Source organism: Clarias gariepinus, chromosome 7 (assembly GCF_024256425.1).
Source record: "Clarias gariepinus isolate MV-2021 ecotype Netherlands chromosome 7, CGAR_prim_01v2, whole genome shotgun sequence".
NCBI lineage: Eukaryota > Metazoa > Chordata > Actinopteri > Siluriformes > Clariidae > Clarias > Clarias gariepinus.
In genome coordinates this window covers 17,451,752-17,472,749 of record NC_071106.1, presented here as the reverse complement: position 1 = coordinate 17,472,749, position 20,998 = coordinate 17,451,752, and the positions used below count along the sequence as shown (strand labels likewise).

At 35.6% G+C, this 20,998-nt stretch overlaps 1 protein-coding gene across 1 annotated transcript; it reads left to right on the top strand.

Annotated features, from left to right (window-relative positions):
* The first annotated feature begins 1,959 nt into the window (after positions 1–1,959).
* On the top strand, positions 1,960–20,730 carry swap70b (switching B cell complex subunit SWAP70b). Its single transcript, XM_053501009.1, has 12 exons — positions 1,960–2,115; positions 3,923–4,063; positions 6,605–6,778; positions 7,749–7,976; positions 8,795–8,941; positions 9,240–9,348; positions 9,502–9,683; positions 14,292–14,399; positions 15,673–15,839; positions 17,323–17,521; positions 19,333–19,429; positions 19,650–20,730. The coding sequence occupies exons 1-12, from the start codon at positions 2,020–2,022 to the stop codon at positions 19,766–19,768; spliced, it is 1,767 nt and encodes a 588-aa protein (XP_053356984.1). The 5' UTR covers positions 1,960–2,019; the 3' UTR covers positions 19,769–20,730.
* The last annotated feature ends 268 nt before the right edge of the window (positions 20,731–20,998 follow it).

Here is a 20,998-nt window from a genome sequence, read left to right as displayed (position 1 = left end):
TGGGGTTTGGGCATTGGCTGGGAGTTGTGCCTGGACCTCCCGCATGGTAGGCAAGTAACCTAGCACTAAGCCACCAATGCTTCTCATTTTGAAAAGTTAGTACACCTCCTAATTCAAATTTTTTGTTTAAAAAAAAAATCATCTCATCATAGTGGGTCTTGCTATTGGGCAAATGGCAACCTCAGAATTTTCTTAAAGTGCCAAAAAAACTTAAATTTTCTAGCTTAACATTTTACAGTGAGAAAGATAATTCTTCAATAAAAATGTTAAGAAGACTAGCAAGTATTGTTCCCAGGGTTCTCTTCATTCTTAAAAGAACATGTTAGCAAGACTGAGGTTCAGAAAACTGCATTTCAACAAATGTCAAGGTTTTCAAAACAATGTACTATACACAAATGAGACCAAAGTGGAACTGTTAGCAGAAAACCAGCACTTCACTTGGAAAAGAACAGCCTTTCAGCAGAAACACCTCATGCCTACTGGCAAGTAAGTGATGATTTTGGTTGTTATGCTACAGGACTTAGGCACCTTGCAGATCAAAGTTGATCATGAACTCCTCTGAATTAATAATAATATAATAATGGCATCATTAAAAAAAAGTATTTTGTTATTTGTTACACCAGTGCACAAAACAAGGTCCATAAAGACATGAATAAGTAAGTTTAGAGTGTAGGAACTTGACTGATCTGCACAGTCTTGACCTCCAGCCGATATAACACCTCTGGGATGAATTAGAGTGAAGCCCACAAGCCAGGCCTTCTTCTCCAACATCAGTGTCTGACCTCAGAAATGCACTTCTGGATGAATGGTCAAAAATTCCCATAAACACACTCCTAAACCTTGAATTAAAGCTAAAAGTCATAACTGCAATCACTTCCTGAGTGTTTCATTTCAAATTTAATGTGATGGTGTGCAGAGACCAAATGCCAAAACTGACAGTAGGTTAGGTTTTATTGTCATCTAAAAACAAACCATTTCCAACAATGCTCATTGTCATTAATTAGAAAACCAAAATAGAATAGAAACCAAATTTTGGACTCCCAGAATGCCATGCAGCCTCGGTATATAATAGTTGGTTTGGGCAGTGTGGAGCCAGGGAGGCAGCTCAGTGAACTACTGAAGTTGACAGTGGTAGTGGCATGAAAGTTACAGTTTTTGAACTCTTTCTGTCTGAGCAGAATGTAATGAAGAGAAGAGAGAGCTGGATGGATTAATGTGCTGCTGCATTAGTCTAAGGAAGGGTTATCCCAGAGCCCAGTGAGTGGGCGGCTTACAATCATTCTGAGTAATGCAGGAAATTTTAGCCAAAGTGAAACAAGACAAATGAAAGAATGTTGTGCACAAAATACAGATCAGGAATGGTATGGAGTTGTGGTGGCATAGTGGTTAGCACTGTGACCTCACATCTTCAGTGTTGAGGGTTCGATTTTGGCCTCGTGTGTCTGTGTGCATGAAGTTTGCATGTTCTCCCCATGCTTGGTGGGTTTCCTCCCACAGTCCAAAGACATGCAGATTAGGTTATCTGGCGTTCTCAAATTGTCCTTAGTGTGTGTGCGCCCTGCTATGGATTGCCACCCTGTCCAGGGTGTACCTTGCATGGTGCCATACGTCTCCTGGGATGGGCTCCAGGCCCACTGTGACCCTGTAAACAGATTGGCGTTAGAAACGATGAATGAATAATTTAAAAAAAATGGATAACTGATGCATACAAATTAATCGTGATTATGAATATTGATAATGAGGTGGGTTATGGTGGGTTTTTTCAGTTGCATAAACAGTACGCTGTAGTGCACAGTAGCTAAGCAGCAATTACAAAGTACCAAAGCTGAAATATTATATGGATTTGTTGTGTGTCGAGCGGTTTTGACGCACTCTGAGCTGTGACTGTGCACTGAGTCCGAGTTCCTCAGAGTGCGGGTTAGCTCACAGTCACGTGACGGTAGCTCTCCGGTTGAGAGCTTCAGTCTCCCAGAGCGCAGCAGAAGTGCGACGAGCCTCAGCCAGTCTGTACCTCTCGAAATGGGACTAAGGGACGAACTTCTGAAGTCGATATGGCATGCTTTCACCGCGTTGGACCTGGACAAAAGTGGGAAAGTGTCAAAGTCGCAGTTAAAGGTACGATTTTGTCAAGCAGCGGAACATTTCGTAGCGATTTTGTAACATTTAGTGGGACTTTGTGCTTCGGTTTTTATGTTTAACTATTAAATCACACGTTTTAACATAAATAACCTTCACTCATGTTTTTGTTTTTTCACGCATATCTTATTTTCAGGGATATGAACGATCATAACCAACACAGTCATTTTAGGTCGTTACAGTCGATTACCTAAGATTAAAAAAATCACTTGAGCGTGTTTATGTCAGAGACACTGGACTGAAATGATATGGTGTTAAATTGTAAGCAGGCACATTTATTGCTGTGGTTTTGTACAGATGTATGAAGCGGTATGGTGTCATGTCCTGAAGCGTCCATAATAGAACCTGTGGGTTTCGAGCATTGTTGCCGTTAAAGGGGAACTGTTTGTTAAACGACTTGTAATTTAGTCATTACTCAATTGCCATCATACAGCACTTTATACTTAATTCCTTGTACTTATCCTTGTATATAATGACACCGAGTGTTTCTTAGGTTAATGATGAAATGAATGGGTATTAATGTCAGATTTCCAAATCTATTATTTAAATAAATGATTTAACAAACATAAATAAGCTACAATTAAAAAATAATAATAATAATCAGGAAGAAGCAACAACTAGTTAAAATATCAGGTATTCAGTTTATATACTATACAGCTTAATGCTTAGTGTTGACTCTTATTTCTTAACGCTTAGTGTTAAATTAAGACTTTTATTTATTTATTTAAAAATGTGCCAATTGTACATAAATGAAATCTACAAGTGGTAAATCAACACCGGAAATGTTAGTGGTGATTTTTAAATACAATAGATCAGGTACTGTATTTAACCCATATTGGTCAGTCCATCTATGAAAAATTCCTTGAATACAAAGGTCTGGATATTTGAATGTAAAATTAAATTGTAAAGCTCAATTAGTACTAGTTCACTCACTCACTCATTCATCTTACTCATCTTCTATACCGCTTTATCCTGTATTCAGGGTCGCGGGAACCTGGAGCCTATCCCACGAGACTTAGGGCATGAGGCAGGATACACCCTGAACAGGGTGCCAATCCATCGCAGGGCACACACACATACACACGCTCATTCACACACTACGGGCAATTTGGCAATGCCTAATCTACATGTCTTTTGACTGTGAGGAAACTGGAGTACCCGGAGGAAACCCACCAAGCATAGGGAGAACACGAAGCCTGGCCGGGAATCGAACCCGAACCCTGGAGGTGCAAGGCGACAGTGCTAATCACTACACTACGCCTATTGTTATTTCATAACTCCAGAAAATAAATGAAGCATCAGTCTGAAGTAGTGATATTTTGCTTTGCACTGTTGATTTTGACTAGCACCATAGACCTTTTTAACTTTTAGGTTTACATGATCAACTACTGGCTACTGGCATACTATTCAGAAACAACATGGCATTATTACAAATGTGAAACATTTAAGTTTTTTTTTTTTTTTTTAAAGCAACCATGACTAGTCTTTTCTTTCTTTTTCTCTGAGTGTGTATGCATAATAGTTTATGTCTTTTACAAGACCCAGTGTTATAAGGCACCATGCTTTATGGTTTCATAATAGTATTGCTGAGTTAATAATATTATTCTAGTATATTGTGTAACCTCTGTTCAATATCATGGCCAGCCATCACTGTTAATTACTAAATTATGTTAAAAATGTAGGACATAACGCCAAGTGATTGTATAAAGTATGCTATATCAGCATTCATACTTAGTCTGAGATGTTTTTATTTATTTATTTATTATTATTTCATCATTACTTTCAGGTGCTTTCCCATAGCCTGTGCACTGTGATGAACATTCCTCATGATCCAGTGGCTTTGGAGGAGCACTTTAGGGATGACGATGAGGGGCCAGTTTCCAATCAGGGATACATGCCCTACCTGAACCGATTCATCCTGGACAAGGTGAGCTCCTTGTGCTCAGTTTCGAGTCTTTTTGATAATGTGACAGGGCAATCTTTGGAAGACCCTATGACTACTAATGTCTTTTAATTGGATCTGGGTGTATGAAATGTAACACAACACTTGATTTCAAGTGAAAATATATATATATGCCATGTTAAAGCTTTGGGGATAGTTGTTCTGAATGGCTTTTTACTGGTTGTTTCTTCCATCCTTGTGAAAGAGGAAGTAGATTAAGGAAGAGTTATATTTCACAACACACGTCCTGTTGTGGGATCCAGGAAAAAAAAAGTTACTAGCATTAGACAGTGCTGAGTTGTCTTAAACTACTGGCTACTGGCAAGCACAACATTTCATATAAACTTATAAACTCTGTCAGACTACAAGCTTAATATTGAGTCACTAATCTTAAAGTATAGCATGTTTTATCGTAACTACAATGGATTATTTGATAACTACAGTGGAATGCATAGATAATATAAGTTTATAATATATGCTGACAAGAACTGGTTGTGGCTTAAGCCAGGGTTAAGTTTATGACATCACAGAATTTTTTTTTTTTTTTTTTTTTGTTAATGTGTTGTACTGTTTCACCATCCACCCCCTACTTGTCTCACTCCTTTGGAGATCCGCCTTTCCCTTTTCCTTGACCACCACCTTGACTCATAGCCAAGACTGCTTACTCAGCCTGTAGTTTGATTGTACCAAATGACTCACCTCTTTCTTTATTTTTTCTTACTTTCATTCTTTCTTTCTTTTTTTCTTTTTCCATTTTTTTTTTTTAAATATATTTTAACTGAGTCAGCTTCTTGTCAACTCATAACACTTGAACCAGATTTTAGTCAGAAAACTCACTTCTAAACTGTTGTGTGGGTTTTTGGGGTTTGGTGACTGCTTTCACCAAGTAGTGTTTTTGATTTCAACACAGCATATAAAAAAAAAACAAATTTCAAACTCTCTTTCTGTGTATCTATCTGTCCCTTCCTTGTTTTATATTTTTTGTAGTAAAGAAAAAAACATTAATTGTGTTTAAACTCTGTCAACTATCACTTTATCATTAAGTTTTATTTAAAAAATGTGTGTTTAAATAATCCTCTCTATACTTCAGGCCTTGTGTGTTTTATACAGTAATATAACATGGACTGCATATGAACTTTTTTTTGACATACACACTATTGACTAAGCATAGATGACTTAAGGTTTTTATAGCACATGGTGCTGTCATGTTGTTTAAAAACAGTGCTGTACTGCTGTAGCTTTCTGTTTAAAGGTTAGATGTGAAACAGCGTACTTCTTCCACTATAACTTTTGTCTCAAATCCTGGAATGCATTGTTAATGAAGTACTGAAATGCCACAAGGTGAACAAAAGAGCAGGACTGCTATACAAATGCAAGACCATAATATAGCTGCTCTCTTAAAATCCAGAGTACTATGTGCACTATGATGGAGTTTATGCATCCTTAAAAACATGATCAATTAAACATGGCTATATGTAGATTATTTGTATACTTCACTAATATATAGTTTATTGTTCATAAAAGTGTTATTTTTTAAACAATTTTGTCAAATAGCATGAACTTCCGTCTGCATTTCAAAATTGCGCAATTGTAAAATTGTGTCTTTTGCCTGTCTCTGGTGATAAGGCCTGTTTACAAATCTCACTGCCACTCAGCTCTGTAGAATGCAAATGCCCAGTTCTCTCTGCAGCTCAGCAGAAGTCGTGGTGGTTCAGGCCTCCACAAGGCTCCTATTGTGCAGTCCCACAGTGCACAAAACTAAATGGGAGGTGTGTGTGACGTAAACTAGTTCACACTGTTGCAAAAAAAAAAAAAGCTGCTTTTTCAAAACAGACTGGCTTACAAATCCAGCTGTGTGCTGGTGTATAATCGTGAGCCAGCATTAGTAAGAGCATGTTTATTTGATAGATGAGGTTGTTTTGACCACTATAACAATACAAAGATTCACATTATTATGTTTTTTTTTACTACTATAGCTTATTTCCAAGGACACCTTTGGGTCAACAACAAGGTCTTAAGTTGCCCTTCAAACCAATTAATATCGTTGAATATTTCTGCATTCACATGTCTTGTAAGAAGTAATTTGCCAGGTATATTGAATTTCCCAGTCTGGAAAAACATAGATGCTTAAAATAATCTCTCCTGAAATTATGTAAAGCTCATAAAAAGCTATTATTATTACTATTATTAGCTGATTAACCTTAGTAATAAACTTTAATGCTGATGATTACCTTCTCACAGCAGCCATTACTATTATCAATGTTACAGATTTAACAATGTAATGTAATGTATTGTAATGATAACTCTGTGTTAAATTTTTACTTTTTTAATATGATTGTGAAGTGCTCCCAAATTATTGTACTGTAATATAGTGTTCTCACAGAATCCAAACTATGTCACATTTGGTTTCAAAGAAAAAATCTCAGATTTTAAGTGTTTTTTTGTTTGTTTGTTTATTTAAAACCCATTTGGCTGCTTCTCAATTTAATATTTTTGGTAAATTCCTGTTCCCGGTATTTTTATCAGGTACAGGACAACTTTGATCGAGTGGACTTTAACAGGATGTGCTGGACGCTGTGCGCCAGGAAAAACCTCAACAGAAATCACCTACTCATCTCTGATGATGACGCATTTAAGATCTGGTGTATATTTAACTTTCTTTCAGAGGACCGATACCCTTTGGTCATAGTCACAGAGGAGGTAAGCCACACACCACTGTTCTTTAAAAAAGTAGACAGAAAAAAGGAGTAAGTTGACCTCCAAATAATATGTGCAGCCAGCATATTTGGAAATGTTTTTGCTATGTTAGAGATAATAGGCAGTGGATTTAAAGAGTCCTGAAATAAAAAACAATGGTGTAAGTAAAAGACACCATGTCCTTCATTCTCCATTATTATTATTATTATTATTATTATTATTATTATTATTATTATTTGATGGTTTTCATGTATTTATACCATGGCCACTAAAAATAAGTAAAAAAAAAAAAAAAATGGAAAGCTTGGAGATGCTTTTTGTAGTTATATCATTATTTTATCTAACTACCTTTGTAGTCCCCTATACCTAAATGCTAATTTTATACTATTATACAACTGTTGCTTAGAACTGTTGCTTTTGAATTTTCGATAGCATCAGCGGCGCTGACTCTTATTCCTCTCAAAACACTCACGTTAATATAAATGCCTTGATATTACTACTTTTAATTATTTATTTAAATCCTTTTAATTTTTAACTTGACATTGTTATATTGACATTAAGGTCAATAGTAATGGTTATATATACAGGAGGGAATGGTATCAATTATAATAAAGAAGAACTAGTAACAGAAAAGGAACTATTCAGCTTCCTGTAAAGCTTTTCAGGATGTACGTTATGACTTAGTTGTCCTTTATGCTGCTATTGTTATTTCGATTATATGGAATGCAGTGACATAGAATTGTATTAGTTTTAATCATCTTAATCACTCAAATTTTCAGAGAAAATAAAGAAATCTAAAAAAGTGATTCAAATAATACAGTCATAATACAATACAGTTTTGTTTATCTTTTATTGTGTATCTTGTGTTAAATATTATAGAGTTGAATACTACAGCATAGAGGATAACTTACTATTCCTTAATATTCACAGGCTGAGTTTCATTAATCTTTAACCTTTATCTTTTGTCCCACAGATTGAGTATTTTCTACGAAAGTTGACAGAGGCAATGGGAGGTAGCTGGATTGAAGAAAAGTTTGAGGACTACAAGCTGCAGCTGAACTTTAAACAGCAGTGCCTGAATGTCTGGGAGCTGATTGAATTGATCGGAATGGGACATTTCAGCAAAGGGATGGACCGCCAGACCCTGTCCATGGGCATCAATGAGGTTTTCCAGGAGCTCATTCTGGATGTGTTGAAACAGGTCTCAGCCCTACAAATATGCACCATGTACATTATGAGTCCACAGTGTTTTTTTGACATTAAAGCGTTAATAGCTTTCCTTTTCCTAAATCTGAGAACAATTTATTTAAAGTGTAAATGTGCTTATTTTGTCAAAAGTCTCTCTTGCAATCTTTGCTATTGTTGTGTTCAGTAAAGTTTTCAGCACTGTCTAGGTTGGATTTTATCACTGTGATCTGGCAACCATGTTATATGTCACTTGATGTACTGTAGAATTTTGCAAGAATGGCTAATTTGTGCATACCATGATTCATTTGGGTATGTTTATGTATAAGTGAGTTATGTCTGAATAACGGAAATACATCACTTTAATGCATTAATAAAGTTAGATATGTTACATATCCCATATTTTAAAAGGGCTTATGTTTTTCTGCAGTAAGGCATCCAGGTTGGTCTTGGCGGAATCAACCTGTTTACTTGAGCTACTGTTTTAAGCTAGTCTATCTCAGTCCAGTCTTCCTAGGTAATTAGCCTGCTTCCTTATGAATCAAACATGAAGTTCCTGCGTAACTTTTGCATGGTGTGCAGTGACTGCTGTGTGGGTATGTTTTGGAAAATGCAGGTGGTATCAGTGGAACTCTGTGATAACACTGTTTTCATTTTTGGATTTAAATTGGTATGCACAGCTTAGTGGAAAGAGACCTTTGCCAAGGCCAGATGCTTGATCACAGAGACTAGATACAGAATAACAGAAATTTGTCTGAGCTCTTTATAGTTGACTTCCTGTTTCAAACAGAAACTGACTGATGGTTAGGTAAAATCTTCTCTATCTATTTTTAGGCTTATATGCTGAAAAAAGGCCACAAACGAAAAAACTGGACTGAACGGTGGTTTGTCCTCCGACCCAATTCAATCTCATACTATGTGAGTGAAGATCTGACAGAGAAAAAAGGAGACATATTGCTGGATGGGAACTGCTGTGTTGAGGCAAGTGATATATCTCTAAAATGATCCTGTGTTGTACATTATGGTAGCCTAGAAACGGATGGAATCTCCATTATTGGCTTATTATAAATTACAAAATGATTATAAGTACCAGGACCAGTATAAGTATTGCTCTAAGTTTACTGCTTAATACTGAAATAAAGTTTAATGTTAAAGAGAGGTGGGGTGATGATGCCGTTGCTATGTGTTGCTACAGTTCCTGTATGTTTTATGTAATCAACTTCCTTCCATTTCTGGCATGATGTAATGCTGATGAATCACTTCCTTGCCATTTCCACAGTCATTACCAGATAAGGAGGGAAAGAAATGCCTTTTCTTTGTCAAATGCTCAGACAAAAGTTATGAGATCAGTGCCTCTGATAAAAAGAAGAGACAGGAATGGATCCAAGGTGGGAAAATGCACATTACTTTTTTTTATAGAAACTCTCACTATATTGCTACTTGTGACATTTTCTAAATTGAGCTTTATTATATATCTTATGTAACACAATATGTAAAATAAAATGTATACTTAATATCCTTTTTTTCTCTCTGCTTCTCAGCCATTCAGACGTGTATCTCCCTGCTAAAGATAAGCCGCCCAGCTCCACATCATGAAGCACGGCAAAAACGGAGGGAGCTGCGGCAGAAGCAACAAGCTGAGCAGGAGCAGCTGGAACTTAGGATGAAAGAACTCCAGATAGCCAACGAGAACAAGCAGAAAGAGCTCGAGGCCATGAGAAAGGTCTGTAAACAGCTCTTATTATAAACCCTATTAAGTAAGCACGTAAAACACACTTGTCTCCAAATATATCTCCAAACTCTTTGTACATTTTACACAGAAACAGTAAAAACACACACTAAGCCTAATCTGAGCTAAGCTCATGAATAGCTAAATATAGAATACACTGTCACTAAAAGGGCACTTCACAATTTTTAATTAGTGAATAATTAATAAAAGTGACTGTGAGTGCATTTACATATGCAACATAATCTAATACCTCTGTAAGACTGGATTATTTTGAAAAATTGGATACATTTAGTAATGAGGTGAGTTTGTAGCTTATAAGTGTTGAAGTTAAAATATTTTATTATGCCTCCTTTGCGTAATGGTGGAAGAATTTGTGTTTCAGTTGTCTGTTCCTCTACTTACCCATCTGAGGACATTGTTAGGTTGTAGGATTTATATTGAATTATCACTGTGAGCAGCAGATAAACTAATTAGATTTTGATCAAACTGGATTTTAATCAGCAAAGTCATATATCTGAAATATTTTTTCTTTTAAAACTTATTTCCTAATTAAAGCATATTTTAAGTGTTCCTGACAAAAAACAACAACAACTGTACAGGCAAAAACAGGCAACTGTATTTGTGAGTGGTTTTGTGTAAATAGTGGTGTAGTGTTGATCCATTTTTTAGCATATTTTAAATCATTTCCTTGTGTATTTCATGTTATAAATGTAAAACGGACTTTTTGTGTCATACATGTTTATTGTTTGAGTGTAAGACTGACTTCTAATGGTACAATATGATTGTGTGTTTAATGTAATAATTACAATGTAATAAACTTCAATGTTAAAGGTATTATATTATGCAATTGACACAACCATTTAAATGAGGTCCCCACTTAATATACCTACCAAAGTCAGATATTGATTGAAATGGTAGTGTTTTATGTAAATTCACAAGTAAACCACTGAGAGTATCTGTGGAAATATACTTTACTGTCTGGTTTACAAAAATAATACTGGTTGATGTTTCTGAAGTAGGGCACATTCATCATGTACTCAAAAATACCATACCTAGGCACTTTTGTCCAGTATATTTTCATTAAGTCAGGTTTAAATATGAAACTGCTTTTTCACTCCTTCATTCATTCTTATTTAAACAATTTGCTAAATATTTACATAAAACACACAGGTTTTAATACTAAGAAGACAGTGTAAGTTAAAGTACAAAAGAGAGGACTATAGTGCATGTAGGTGCAAAAAATAGTTAACTGTTTCTAGTAGTTTGTGTTATTCTTAGTGTATTGTCCTATCAAAATAAAGAGTTAGTGCATTAGGTAAGCTGTTAATTTTGTGTGAATTTTGGGTTAGCAAAATAGCAAGGCCTAAAGTAGGTCAGTGATTATTATTTGATTATTATTTTGGCAATGATAGCAAATTTTCTTTGTATCACTGGAAGGTGAATTCATTTTGGTTCATGGATTTGCTCATTAAAGTTAATGCTTAATTGCTAGCGGTGTAATAAATGACAGAACAATGTTGTTTCGGTTCTTCTAAACCACATTTTCTTCTATACAGCAAGCAAGACTTGCATTACACAACATTTAAGAATTTTGCTGGACTGCCACTGTACAGACAATGTGACATACTCTGACAACAAGTTCCCTTTGTCTGGCCCGGAGTGAGTCTGGGGTATAGTGTGAATGAAGAACAATTTGCTATTCATGACTACTGCCTGCCCCAAGTGCCCCTTACAGAGATCAGAACAATAAGTGTACCACGAGAGAGCTTTCTAGGGTCGACCCATGTCTGCAGAGCTCATTTTCAGAAACAGTACCTGTTTTGTGTCCCAGCTGTCCCACCTGAGATATCTCACACCACCCTGAGATACTGCAAATGGCACTGGCAGGGCAAGTCTCACCCTGACACGTGCTCATGAATAAAGGGAGGTGAGAAAATAGTGGCAGCTGCATTAATTAAGTTACCTTGATGGTAGTACTTAGCATAGCGTTGAATGTTCTTTTTCCCAAAGTAAGTCTAAATTAAAGGAGCAAATTTGGTTATAGTGGCTTTATTATTGCACAGTATCTCAAACATCTTGGTAAGATGAATGTTTTTGTGTACTCTTACTGTGTACAATGACAACAAGCAGGAGCGTAGTTGCTTGCATATTTGCCGATATGTTTTTTTAACACTTGCATGCACTGGTAGACCATTTAACTGGAAAATCTGTGTGGAAGTAAGTTATCTTGTGTTGGGTTGTGTATCTGGTTTAGTGAGAAGACCTACTGTGCTGGGATTTATTGCCGGCCAAACTGTTTGTGGCATGCTGGTTTATTGCTGTTTTGTTGATTTTTTTTTTCCTGCCTACTTTTAGTGCCCATCACTGTTGCGCTTTATGATCTGTACTGTTGTAATAATTATTTCTTAGAAGCAAATGGCTAGGTTTTCTTTCTTATTTGCCGCTACTTGTAAAGTAGCAGAGTATCAACTTCCCTGACATCTATGTAAACAAGAAAGGTATTTTACAGTGCCCTTTTTTTTAGCAATATATAAGATACTTGTAATATAGAAGTGTACTCGTAATATTTTCAATATATAGACTACATCTAAAGTACATCTAAAGTAATATTTTTGCTGTACAGCAAAACACTGAGTTAAACGCATAGACTTAGGTATTTTATTGGGGAGCTTGAACCAGCCTGACAGTTTGAGATGTCATACTATAAGTTTATAACAACTATCAACTATCCTAACCCTTGTACAAAATGTTTTTTATAATATTTAGTCTTACCCTTCTATCATTTGCTCAGATAAAAATAGCACTTAAACTAGCACATGTTTAAGTATTAATACAGTTTACAAAACAGAGATAATAAACAGAAGTAGAGACACAAGTATGATGTGAGTCTGGACCTTTTAAATGGTTATTTAAAATTCAGTCGCATATTTAACCAAAACATCACCTTGACTTTAATGTTTCAGTACCAAGGACATAACAACAGGTTGTGCTTTTATAGCATAATAACCAATGGTGAAGTTATTGTAATCAACTTTTTTTAATCTATTAAAGCCACATTTATTTCCTATTTACAATTATGTTTGTTCACAAAAAAGATCTGGTATCTTTTATGCTATCACAGCTATAAACTGTTGTTCCATAACCAGCCTCTCTTTTTGCCTTTCATAGAATAATAAGACAAAAAGTGCATGTTGTTATGTTATCGAGGACCCCAAATGAAAAGTCCTTTTATAACACGTATGACACTATAACACTAGAGATTATGTATGCTAAATAATCTCATGGACACCATTCCAACAAGTACATATTCTGCTTGTATGATGCATCTTTCATGCATCTTCCTGTGCCAGTTGCTATAACAAAGCAATAAATTAATCAAATGAGCACATTAATATAACCTGTGAATTGTATGTAGTTGGAACAATTGTCTAAGCCAAAATTTTGAGCGAGTTTCAGTCCAGATTGCCCAGATCCGGACCGCACGGCAAGTCAGTCTGGACCCAGCCCTTCTTAAATTAGGAATACAATAATACAATGTAAGGAAGTGTATGTTTCCTACTTTGAAATGAAAAAATAAATACTTGTACTTATTAATAAACTGTTAGTTTTGTAGTCTATTTGGAGATAAATAAGATCAGCTAACAGGCACTGGTTAAAAAATTAGCGAGATAGCTAATGACCAGTATTCGTTCACATTCTGTCCAGCAGCATCTTCTGTCAGTGTGCATTATGTGTCCTGTGCACTGAGGATGTCACAATTCTAATGTAAAAACAAAATTTTAGTGTCATCTTTTCCATGCTTAGTTGTGTATTTTAAATTTAGACTGACAAGAGAGCAACACTGCTTCCACACTCATGCATTTTCCATATGCGTCCATGCCACAGCCAGATAAAGTTGCAGCTGTTTAGGTGCAAAAGCAACAATTTGCAGGCAAACAGTGTTTATTTTGCACTAAAAAGGAATTTAGTTTGAATCTTTCTGACACTTTAAAATTAGAGCTGTTTTGATTTACTTATCTGATTGCAGTTTTTTCCACTAGGTTTAGATTTTTTTCTCAGACAGCATTAAATGCTTTGACCTTAAATAGAAGTCAGATTTGGTCCTTTGATTATTAAGTTCGAGAACCCCTGGGTTCTCTAGGGGATATTAATCACCACTATTTGTGCTGTGGTATAGTGCACAATGCTCTTTTCCTATAAGAACATATCTTGTTGTATTTCTTCCTTATTTGTCTTAACAAGATTTACTCACTCACTTATTGTCTATACCGCTTACGGGTCGTGGGGGCAAATTTGGGAAGGCCAATTAGCCTAATCTGCATGTCTTTGAACTGCGGAAGGAAACCCACTAAGCACAGGGAGAACATGCAAACTGAGGCGGGAATCGTACATTGACCCTGGAGTTGCAAGGCGACAGTGCTAACCACTAAGCCACCTTTTACAAGTTTCGTTTGGTAGATATTTTAACATCTTGTACAGTTAAAAAAAAAACAGCAATCATTATTTGTAATGTAAGAAAAAATATGTACCACATGCATTCCTTTTACATTAACATTGAGATAAATTAAAACATGTTTGTCATTATTTGTCACTTTTAACCAGAAACTGGAGGAGGCAGCAGCCACGTCAGCTGAGGAGGAGCGTAGACGTCTGCAGACCCAGACCCAGCTGGAGGACCATTACAAAGCTGAAATGGAGAAAGAGAAAATGGTTGTTACCAATACTTATATTATACTATTACTATTCACACAGTAAAATGGAGCTTAACCAAATAAAAATAAACCACCAGCTCATCTTTAGGGTTTTTACTGCTGCTCATTTTAGTGTCTGGCTATGGCCTAAATTTGCTAACAATGATGTTACTGGAAATTCCCCATTGAAAAAAGATCCTTTTTAGTCTTGGTCTATGCTTTGGCTGTTAGTACTTGTTCATAAAAATGGGGACTGCACAAATAAGCAGTTGAGAACTGCGAGGTGACTTCAGCTACTTTCAACAATATTTTGGCCATAATTTAGGAAGTTAATTTAAGTGTAACTTCTCTTTTCTACTGTCATTCTTTGAAATGTGGAAGCACACACAGGCACACAGACAATGAGTAAGCACAGTATAACATTAAAACTATTTATTTTTTGTCTAAATATAAAATTGGTAAATCACAGCAGGAGGATATAGACTGATAATTATCTTCATATTATTCATTATAAATACTTAAAATAGTAACTAAAGTAACAAAACTACACATTGGTCACAATAATTCAACATATCTAAAGTTTAATAAAGATACTAGCAATCTCACCTACATTGTATATTACTGTGGCAGAAAAGAACTCATTGCTAAATTGATGGATGATTCCTGTCCTGCACAAATTAAGTAATGAATATTAAATGCACATGCAGTTATAAATGGCAAATTTTGTGCCATAAGAAATGTTTTCTATCATAGGTTAAATTTTGCTTAGTGCTAAAATATTTCAGTGCAAAACCTAAATGACAGGAGGTTAAGTATTGGGTGTAGATGTAGCATTCAACAGGATTATCAAGACAGAATTGTGTAACAAAGTGTGTTTGGAGATTAACATATTAGTCTCAGTCATCTCCTCCAAAGCAATTGGCCAGTAATGATGTGTGAATGGATGGAGGTGGAAGTAGGTGGGAGTTCCTACCTACTGTTTCCTAACTCTTCCATCTTTTTTGTTCGAGAAACAGCTGAAATCATGCTGTGTGAGACAAGGAGACAAGTGTGAGACAAATCAGTATCTGATTTTTTTATTTTATTTAGTGTGTTAAAGTTACAAACACGTTAGACCACATGTGGGTATTGAGGATTTAATACTGAATTTGCACACACCAATTCAGGGAAGAAATTAAAGGAATAGATGTACTGCTATGAAAACACACAATAAATGCATAATAAATGTTCCTTTATTGGGTGATTTTTTTTAAATCACTTGAACTGTAGTAATAATTGTGTGTATGTATTAGGTGAGGCTGCAGATGGAAGAGCAGGTGGCACAGAAGTCCAGTGAGCTTGAGCAGTATCTGCAGCGTGTCCGAGAGCTGGAGAATATGTACCGTAGCCTGGAAGAAGCACTGGAAGATGAGAGACAGGCAAGGCAGGATGAAGAAACTGTTCGCAAACTGCAGGCCAGGTACCCACACAACACACAATTTAAACACAAGAACAGTAGAGGAAGTAAAGATTAAAGATAGGGACAACTGTTTATATAAGATTACTCTGAACTGAACTGAAACTTGCCAAAAATTAAAGCCAAAAAAGTCCTCAAGGGAGCCTGGATCTGGCTCATCATAAGCAAAATATGAAGAAAAAAGGGGTGGCTCAAGACCTTTTTTGCACAGTATTGTACTGTCCAAAATATTATTTTATTCAAATTAATAATGGCATTTATATGGTGTCAAAAATAAATAAATAATCAGGAAAAAACAACCTTCCCTTATTATTTTTAGTCGTTAGTTACTGTCTGGACATCCTGTTGCCAGTCCCAGTTGTTAATACTTTACATCTCACCTGCACTATTTAACCCAGCATATGTGCTTCCGGGAAATAGGGGGGCAGCAGTTATGCGAGGGGTGTGTTGGTTCGTGTGTGTGGCGGAGTGTAAAGGAAGCTGTTGAGTGTCTCTAATAAATGTTATCAACAAATAAACGTCGTGTTTATTTCAGTTTAACACCAGTAGAAGAGCTGTGATCTCTCACTCTGTAAAGATTAGATGCACTTAATTGTATTTTTCATGCATTTAATTGTGTTAAACATTTAAAACAGTTTTTCTTTTTGTTCCATAAATAAATACAAAAGAAAGTAATTGGTAAAAAGTCATTTTCAGTTGAAGAGGAAGTAACAGAGACAATGACACGTGTGAGGCATGTGAAGTGCTTTCTGGCTATTGCTAGTCTGACCTGACACAGACCTGTTGTTTTCCTGCCTTTGTGCTGACTTACTACCAGCTCAGCACTTTACCAAATCCCATTAGAGCTGAGTCGTATTATACCCACAGTATTAAGAATGTGGCAGAATATATATTCTAAAACATCTGTGTACAAATCATTTTTTTTGTATGAATGTTCATTCTGTATTCATGTCCTGTTGTATTCAAACTGAACCTTTTTTTTTTTTTTTTAGTTTTGCCAACAGCAATTTTCATGCACCGATAAACCACAACTTTTAAATGACAGACAATTTAAATGAATATAATTTATTATATTGGTACAGTCCCTCCTATAAAGGAGTGAGATATATTAAGCACTAAGTTAACAGACAGGTGTCTGATGTGAGGTGATGTAAGCAGGACAAATAAACAAACTGTAATGGCTAGATGACTTAATGGTTAGAGCATCTCTAAACCAGCAGGTCTTGCCTAGAATGGGTATGTGAGGAGAACTGATAGACTGGCCCGTGGAACGGGTGTGATGAATCACAGTTTCATTTACATCAGGTTAAAGAAGTGATATTCATCAGAAATGTTCTTGATATTTCCTACTAGCATTTTTTAAAATCTTTTTAATGAAATGCATTTAAATAGGTCACACATTATTTGCTTAAAAGACAGACTTTACAAAACAAAAGCAAAAAGTAGTAGCCCCTAAAGCAATGTTTGTGTATGGTGTGTGATGCAGATTACTGGAGGAAGAAGCATCAAAGCGCTCGGAACTGGAGCAGATCCACCTGCAACAGCAGCAGACTATCTCTCAGTCAAAGGCTGAGAAGGAGGAGCTGGAGAGAGCACGGCTGGAAAAGGAGAGTGCATTGCAGGAAGCCATGGAGCAGCTACAGAGACTGGAGACCGAGAGAGAAAGCGCACTGGAACAGTATGAGGTAGGGATGGGAATCATCAGTCACCACCTGACACTTGAGTTTTCAGTTACATTTTACATAGTTACAAACAATTCTGTAAGAATCACGATTTTAGAAATATCATGATTTAATATTACATTCAGATTTTGTACAATTTGAAGCCCTTGCACCTTTAAAAAAGTTGTCATAGCACAAAACTTTTATACCTAAGCTTCATACAACAGCTTCACAACTGAATTAAACATAAGCAATTAAGTGTTGCCCATTCTTTATAACTTTTTTTTTTTCCACAATGACAACCAAGGGCAGCATTTAAACAATAAAAACTAACTTACATTTAATTAAGAATTTAATTAAACAAAAAAGCTATGTTTTACTGGGCAGCAAATATCTCTGTTATGTCATCCACCATAATAGTAATAGGAATAGGTCATTCCTACTGTACCACATAAGAAATGTTGAAATAGTTTAAAGTCTAGCAACTGTAGGGTTATAAATAAACGGTGACGTTTTACTGTTTCAAATTTCTCCAATGTCACAAAACTTGTTTTGATCAGTTGCGGGCATTCTAATGCATATGATTTTCAAGATTAATTTGTGATCGCACTGCGAGAGAATTGGTTATATTTAAGACTACTAAATAATGTGTTGATATTTATGAGACCATTGCTTGTTTGTAGTTTTATGCTGTGATAATGAACAATACATTTGAAATCAGTTGGGGCATTTCACCTTCAGAAAATCTGCACATCTTAAGGTATTTTCTTTAACTTAACGTAGCGTTAGTATTAGTCATTTACGGATAGAGAGTTTTTAGAAACAGTTAAAAGGTTAAAGATAAATTGATCAGTTTTCATGTTTCCCACATACATGTCTGCCTGTTTTTCAGTATAGCAGAACTCTCTGCCTAATTTATTAATACAAAGAAATAAAAACTTTGTAAGGTGGAGTACATTACGCCTTATTTAAGTTGTAGTTGTTTCGCCATCAGCCACACTCCCTGTTTCAAATAAATTATTACATCCGGCACATAACATCACCTTTCATCAACATTTTGATTTTAGCGCATGATGGTGTGCTGTCAGTTCATGTATTTTACACGCCCTTACCTCAGACTACTGCGGATTTGCTCGCTCTAATTTGTGTTTTGTCTTATAGTGCTTTCCACATACTGCTTGTTATTATCGGCACAGTTTCAGAACATACAAGACAAACTGGTTTTATACTTCCTGCAGGAAGAAGAAACATACATTGATCTGTCCGTACCTCTTTGAAGGTTTAGTTTTCATAGTGTACATGCTTTTTTTGAAATAATCCATGTTATGTTGTGCGTTTCTATTTTGTGAGGATTTGGGTGCTTTGTAGATCTTCTGCATATTCTGTGTATTTATGGTAAACTATCATGTTGTTTGTCTATGTTGAGTGACATATAGCCACACCCAGATGGAAAAAGGGCTATATTAGTCCAAAAAAGTGTTGGCTGCTGTGATGTAAACTGGCACAAAACCGCTCATAATGTCCTCTCTACTCAACATTTTGATTACATTTATGGTGCAGATTTAACTTTAGGCAAATACAGAAGGACTGGCCAAGTTTCTTTAGATTGTGTTTAGCCAGTTTTGTGTGATGCTGTCACAAATTCGGCTGGACAGACAGGCAGACAGACAGAATTTTTTTCTGAGACTGGTTTCTGGTCCTCTAATGTATAAAATGTAAAGCTATTGTTCTGACCAATGTACAAACAAAAACTTTTCTTTTATTTATATAAATTTAGAACCACCTCAAGTGGCCTTAAGTGTCTGCCTTTATCTCTTGTGTGTTCTAATGAACAGGAAGTAATAAAGAAACTGAAGGATGCTGCTAATAACACAAAAAGCTGGAAGGACAAGGTGGCCCATCATGAGGGACTTATTCGTCTTATACAACCAGGTAATGATCTATATTTTTACTCCCCTTGCAACCCTTTATTATACCTCTTTTTGTTACACTGTAACACCCACTTCTTTCTTTTTATTTACTCTTCTTCAGCCCAAACCTTTGTGTTTCATCAGTGCCACACTTCCGGAATGTTCACACATTATCTTTTCATTTATGTCTGTGTGTGTGTGTGTGTGTGTGTGTGTGTGTGTGTGTGTGTGTGTGTGTCCAGGCCCAAAAGGCCCTCAGAAGATCACCAACTGGGGTCCTGCAGCCTTCACAGAAGCAGAACTGAGTCTGAGAGAGAAAGACTGGCAGGAAAAGAAAAACAGGCCTGCTCAGACCCAATGAGGCATCGTTGTTTTACTGTCTCAATTACTGCAAAGCCTTACTGTACATCTAACCACTACTGAAAGGGGAAACACTGGCTAAGAGGGCCACATTTCACTCAGACTTTTGAAACACCCCGTGTGACTGCAAAGTAAAGTCTAATTTCACTGTATTTCTCATCATTCCAGTCATACTGTAACATTTCATCACATTGTGTCGCTCATTTGATAAAAGGGATTTATATATTTGTTTCTATAAAGCACTGTGTTCTACATGGACATGTTGATTTAGTTGTATTTTTTGCCAAAGTGGTGACAGATTTTGCACTGAAATAAATAAAATGTCAAAGGTTGTTTATTTTAAAAGTGGGAAAACTGTCATTCACCATGTAATATCAAAAACATCTAAAAGTAATATCATCTTTAGCCTTATCATTTTTTGTGACCTAATTTAGTACTGTTAAAATGAAATAAGGGCATCATAAACAGTAAACAACATTGAAGGTATGAATGAAGTACTATGTAGAAATATGTTCAGTTTTTTTGTGTAGAATAGCATAAAAAAACACTGACTGAAATAAAAAATATGAAATTTTGTTTTTGGAAACATGGCTACAGTATTAAGTGGTAAGAGTAATCCTGTTATTCAAACTTTCATGAGATATTAGTGTCTTTGTAATTTTTGTCACAAACAGTATTGTGCATGTTTGTATCAAACTAACGTAATGTTCAGAATTGAGACGTTTTTTTTTTCATGAAGATTTCATAAAAATAGAATAAAATGTTATCCATATCATTTTTAAATGTTTGAAATCTTTAATTCTCAGATGTTGTAGCTTGTAATGTTAATTAACAATGTTGGTGCTTAGAAAATTGCTACTATTTATTTGTTTCTTTCGCCATCTGTTTCCTTTAACTTGTATGTATGGTGTAAAGCCCTAAAATTAGCTTTTTTTCTGATTTATAAGCTTTGGATTAAACAGTCAGTTTTAAAACTACTATCCAGGAATATTGCGATCATTACCAGCAGATGTCGCTATACACCAGTGAAAGAATAGGCTCTATTTTACATGTACAGAAAATATTAATTTAATTGCATTAGTATTTGTTTTACACTTTCTTTGTTTTTTATACTTTAGAATTTGAATAATATAAGATTTTTTTGCAGTAAAGATATTGAAACAGTTTAAAGATACGACTGTTGCACACATTTATGAAAAATTAAGCTCTTGTAATTCACTTAAAGAAATAA